The 6000-nt window shown below is 43.4% G+C and overlaps 1 protein-coding gene across 8 annotated transcripts in view; it reads left to right on the forward strand.

Annotated features, from left to right (window-relative positions):
• The window catches only part of LOC144604549 (uncharacterized), a 28132-nt gene extending 22485 nt beyond the window's left edge, over positions 1 to 5647 (forward strand). For 6 of the 8 annotated variants that reach the window (XR_013548734.1, XR_013548733.1, XR_013548736.1 and 3 more), the window contains one exon: positions 1233 to 5647. Coding sequence is in view for 2 of the 8 variants with exons in the window: in XM_078419101.1 (XP_078275227.1) it covers positions 1233 to 1240 (8 nt within the window). In the remaining 6 variants the exon portion in view is untranslated. Of the gene's footprint in view, positions 1 to 708; positions 822 to 1232 lie in introns of all 8 variants that reach the window. The other 2 variants (XR_013548732.1, XM_078419100.1) reach the window with 1 other exon arrangement.
• Positions 5648 to 6000: the final 353 nt, after the last annotated feature.

The raw sequence follows: 6000 nt of genomic DNA on the forward strand, positions 1-6000 counted from the left end.
CTCTGAAAGATTATCACGAGTGTGTTAAACCACTCTGAGCAAAGGCAATGGGAATGTGGCAAGTCTAAGCAATGGATTAATCGATAGTCAAGTCAAGTCAAGTCAATTTTATTTGTATAGCACATTTAAAAACAACCCACGTTGACCAAAGTGCTGTACATCTCATTAGGTACTAAGGAAAAAAATGAAACATACAATAGCACGCAAACAGTTCACAGCGCCTCCTCAATGAGCCTCAAACGCTAGGGAGTAGAAATAGGTTTTGAGCCTGGACTTAAAGGAGTCGATGGAGGGGGCAGTTCTGATGGGGAGAGGGATGCTGTTCCACAGTCTAGGAGCTGCAACCGCAAAAGCGCGGTCACCCCTGAGCTTAAGCCTAGACCGCGGGATAGTGAGTAGAAGCAAAATCCGCGGGATAGTGATAGAAGCAAAGCAAAATAGATACGGCAACCTTCAAAATAAAACAAAGCGCTGGAGGAACTCAGCATCACAGAGGAAAATGGACAAGTTATATTTTGGTTCAGAACCCTTCTTCAGACTGATGGGTTCTGACCCAAAATGGTGTTTGTCATTTTCTCTCCACAGATGCTGCCTGACCTCCTGTGTTCCTCCAGCACTTTGTTTTTTTAAATCACAACTCCAGCATCTGTGGTCTCTTGCATTAACCTTATAAGAAACCTTCTCCTTTATTGAACATTCCACCCACAGGTGGGCTGGGAACATCAGCACACGCCACAACATTAACTTTACACTCCATTAGTTTCTCATCTCCAAAGAAGTCCATGTAGTACTAAAGGACACAAAGTGCCGGAGCACCTCAGGTAAGGCAGCACCTCTGGAGAACATGGATAGGTAATGTTTCAGATCAAGACTCTTCTTCAAAATGATTGAAGGAGGGGGGGGGAAGTGAAGAAAGCTGAAAAGGGGAGAGGCAGGACAGAGCGTAGGAAGTAATAGGTAGATACAGGCAAGGGAGGGGGAGTATGACAAGCACAGTTTGAACAAAAGCGGGAGACAAGAACAGAAGGTGTGAGAGTTTTAGAGAGTTGCAGATTGTGAAGCCATGTGGAGGAGTGGGGTGTGGGGGGGGGGAATATGGGGCCACTGGGTGGGGGTGGGGGGGGTGGGAGGGGGGATATAGGGGGGCACAAGGTGGGGGGGAGGTGTGCTTTCTATGTAGTACAAGGCAGGGACTATAACCATTTACAGGAGTGCATTCTCTTACCTTCTAGTTGCTTAATACCATCGTGAAATATTTTCAAGATGTTTTCAAGATAGAAAAATGATGTACTGAACAATCCGACCAAAGTCTAGTTTTTTTTCTGGACCGTGAGTGATTTTCTTCTTCCAGAGAGCAAATGCAATCGAACCAACAAAGTCAAGTCACACTCCGAAGATTGGTAATTGTAACCAACACCTGATTCTATCTCTCCACACACACCAATCACCAATGTTTACCATGCGAGCTACTTAGTTCAGTAACTAACTACCTGTACTTGAGAATAAGTAAGAGCATAGAAAAGGTTTACACCTGAGATAATCTCTGAGTTTTGTTTGATGCTAAACGAGTGCAGAAAAAAAAGTTTTTTTTTTAGCTTTTATTGAAACAGAAAATAGTTCAATATAAACGCAGGGATGTAATGCTGAGGCTTTATGCAGACCGCATTTGGAGTATTGTGAACAGTTTTGGGCCCCATATCTGTGGAAGGATGTGCTGGCGTTGGAGAGGGTCCAGAGGAGGTTTACGAGAATGATCCCAGGAATGATTGGGTTAACATATGATGAGCGTTTTACAGCACTGGGTCGCTGGAGTTTAGAAGGATCAGGCGGAACCTCTTTGAACTTTACCGAATAGTGGAAAGGCCTGGATAGAATGGATGTGGAGAGGATGTTTCCACTGGTGGGACAGTCTTGGACCAGAGACTACCGTCACAAGGAGAACATACAAACTCCGTACAGACAAGCACCCGTAGCCAGGATCAAACCCGGGTCTCTGGAGCTGTAAGGCAGCAACTCTACCGCTGCGCCACCGTGCCGCACCTACTTTGGGCATCTCAGAATGATCTGATAGGCTGGCCATCCGTGTGAGTAGCTTCCTTCTTATAAAAGAAGAGCTGAGATGGGCTGTGAAGTTCATAATCTGAGGAGTCCTCTGAATGATGTTCAACTTGACAAATGCCTGTATCCGACATCGTTCATAAGTTCTAGGGAATTAGGCCATTCGGCCCATTAAGGAGAAACCATGCATCAGTTGGATTTGGAATATTGGTTCTTCAACAGCACCAATGTCAATCTTCCACGGTCCGTGGTCTTTTAATAAACCACACTTTGATCTGGGCAGGTCATAAGGTATAGGAGTAGAATTAGGCCATTCGGCCCATCGTCTACCCCAACATTCAATCATGGCTGATCTATCTCTCCCTCCTAACCCCATTCTCCTGCCTTCTCCCCCTAACCTCTGATACCCGTACTAATCTGGTCCTTAGCATTAAGTTGATAGACGCAGTGCTGGACCCATGGAGGTTCCAACAATTGGCCTACCAGGGCACCTCCTTGCCCGAGGTCATCTGTTGCCGGCCCTGATTTGCCCAGTTCGTTTTGTTTCAGCATTGCTTGCTCCACTCACCCGACTACAATCCGTCTGAAGAAAGGTCCAGACCTGAAATGTCGCCTAACCCTGTTCTCCAGAGACGCTGCCTGACCCGCTGAGTTGCAGCAACATTTTGTGTCTTTAGTTTGGGTAATAATAGACAGTGAGCGAAGGAAAAGCAACTGAATTTAATAGTAACAGTGGACTTGTGGAAAAAGGCAGCAATCATCCATTTTGAATGCATAAAACATATGGTATGAGGTTAATGAATTATTTGCACAGATGGAGATAAATGGCTTTGATCTAATTGCCATTGAAGAGTTAAGAGTTGATAGTAACTAAGGTTATAAAAATGGATATTTAAGGGTGCAGCACTTCAAGACAACTGGGATGATAATACAAGATAATTGCCTGGAAAGGTATCACTAAGTGCTAAATGCACCATATAATAAACAGATTAGCATGTTTAGCAGTGATCTCATTTCTCGGCAGACTTCAAGAGCATTGTGGCATTGCGTCCATATCTCATTTGTGATTTATGATCTCTGGATTTTGGTGGAAAATAACTTTGAGATTCCATCTAACAATCATATTATTTTAACCAGTTTGTTAGATCCATGCAGGAAAATGTCACGATGCTACTTGAAAAATGATAATTTGATGGTGATGCTATGGATTTTGAACAATATCACAGGCAATTCTCTGTAAAATTGGAAAATGGAATATGTTTTCTCCACGCTCAATCTCTAAACTAGCGGTCCTGAGCCACTACCTCGCCCTTCTGAGACCCTCGGACTATCTTTAATGAGACTTTACTGGAATTTATCTTGCACAAAACGTTAATCCTGTAGCTGTACAGTGTGGACGGCTCGATAGTCTTTCCACTGTCTGATTAGCATGCAACAAAAAGCTTATCACTATACATCCGATCACGTCACAACAAACTAACCTAAAACGAAACCATACTTATGAGTTACTCCAGCACTTTGTGTCTTTTTTTCTGTAAGCCAGCCATGTATTGTCTTTCCGCTGACTGATTAGCACGCAACAAAAAGCTTTTCACTGCACCTCGGTCGGTGCATGTGACAATAACCCAAACTCAACTAAACAAAGATGGTCAGAAACCAGAATCATTCTGCATGAAGATTAAGAAATAATGAAGGATGAACAGTGTTATAAAGGATTGATCCATACCAATATCAAGAGAGGAAGTAAGTTGGTAAGAAAGTTAATGTGATAAACATGTGGAACTTCACAAATCAAATCAGAAAAAGTACTTCAGAATTTCTTTTTGTATTCATCTCAAGAAATTTCCCAAGAGAATTTCTGGACACAACATAGGACCAGGTAACTTTAGTTTTTTTTCAACGCAATGAAATAGCATCTTATGCTAAAGTATAAAACAAAATGGAATTTCACATCAAGTTTGATGGTGATTTAGGAAGAGTTCTAAATGTAAACAGACCATGTGAAGCAAGTATTGAAACATATTTTAAGTATGCCAATAATTTAACAACTTAATTACATCATATCCGAAACTTTTACTTTGGAACGCAATACTGGTTTTGAGCTTGATTTCACACTGCTGTATTCTGAGTAATAGACAATAGACAAAAGGTGCAGGAGTAGGCCATTCGGCCCTTCGAGCCAGCACCGCCATTCAATGTGATCATGGCTGATCATTCTCAATCAGTACCCCGTTCCTGCCTTCTCCCCATACCTCCTGACTCCGCTATCCTTAAGAGCTCTATCTAGCTCTCTCTTGAATGCATTCAGAGAATTGGCATCCACTGCCTTCTGAGGCAGAGAATTCCACAGATTCACAACTCTCTGACTGAAAAAGTGTTTCCTCATCTCCTTTGGGGTAGGTTCTAAATGGCCTACCCCTTATTCTTAAACTGTGGCCCCTGGTTCTGGACTCCCCCAACCTTGGGAACATGTTTCCTGCCTCCAACGTGTCCAACCCCTTAATAATCTTATACGTTTCGATAAGATCCCCTCTCATCCTTCTAAATTCCAGTGTATACAAGCCTAGTCGCTCCAGCCTTTCAACATATGACTGTCCCGCCATTCCGGGAATTAACCTGGTAAACCTACGCTGCACGCCACAGTAAAATAAGAGAGTCTATTAAAATCATACTTGGCTAATTTCCATGCACGATAATTGAGAAGAGAAAGATCGGAAATGAAAGGAGGAGGTAAACAGATGCAGAATCAGGATGGAGAGAATCCATTAGATGCGGCAAGATCGATATCCAATCATTTTGAATCAGACAGGGCGGAGTATAATGCACAGAATAGTTCCCACCACATTAACAATTGTGCATAATTTTAAAATAATTTTCGAAATTTGCACAACTGTGGCACAGCTGGTAGAGCCACTACTTCTCAGCGCCAGAGATCCAGGTTCGACCCTAACCTCAGCTACTGTTTGCGTGGAGTTTGCACGTTTTTCCCTCCCACATCCAAAGGACGTGCGGGTTTGTAGGCTAATTGAACGCTGCAAATTCCCCCTAGTGTGCGGGGAGTGGACGTGAAACTGGGAATTACATAGAGCTGGTGTGGACAGGTGGTCAATGGTCGGTGTGGCCTCGATGGGACTGAGGGCCCGATTTGAGACGATAGAACTTTATTTATCCCAGGAGGAAAATTGATCTGCCAACAGTCATGAAACACAAGGTACATGAAACATGACAATAAAGTGATGAGTGGAAAGGATTGTGGATGTGCAAAGATTGAGGATGGGGGGGAGAAGTCAGTCTACCCCACGACCGAAGGGGAAGGAGTTGTACAGTTTGATAGCCACAGGGAAGAGATCTATGCTCTATCTCTAAACTAGGACTGGTTTACACTCAGTTTGTACCAGGTTGATATTCAAAAAGGTCCCATATGCCAACACTCAGGTATGAGAGCCAAAGTATCTCAGATGATTAATCTTGCTGTTCTTCCCCCATGCTGGAGGTTGATTTATGTACATGCTTCATTTGGGTTTTCTTTCTGATATTGTATTGTTTTATCGCAGCTTTTATATTCAGATTTTGGCAGATACTAAATAAATTTTGAGATAATTTAACGTCTGCTGCCACTTCTTGCAAGCCTGCCATTGCCCTTTTTTGAAGAGCATTTGTTGATATTGGTCGTGCCTGAGTTGGATTCCATCTATTGAGTCAAGGCAAAGACCAGAGTTATCAACTTGGGCCCTCTGCAACAAAACATATACCCAGAGATGTTGCCTGACCTGCTGAGTTACTCCAGCTTTTTGGGTCAGTCTTCGGTTTAACCGGCATCTGGGGTCCCTCCTGACACACATCTGTATTCTCTTTCTCGGCTCAGCTCCCATCCTAGCTGTTAGATGTTGGACCATTTCTTGCACAACCTTGCTGCCCTCCATGCGCCGGAGTTGAGGGCGA

Source organism: Rhinoraja longicauda, chromosome 22 (genome assembly GCF_053455715.1).
Source record: "Rhinoraja longicauda isolate Sanriku21f chromosome 22, sRhiLon1.1, whole genome shotgun sequence".
Classification (NCBI taxonomy): Eukaryota; Metazoa; Chordata; class Chondrichthyes; order Rajiformes; family Arhynchobatidae; genus Rhinoraja; species Rhinoraja longicauda.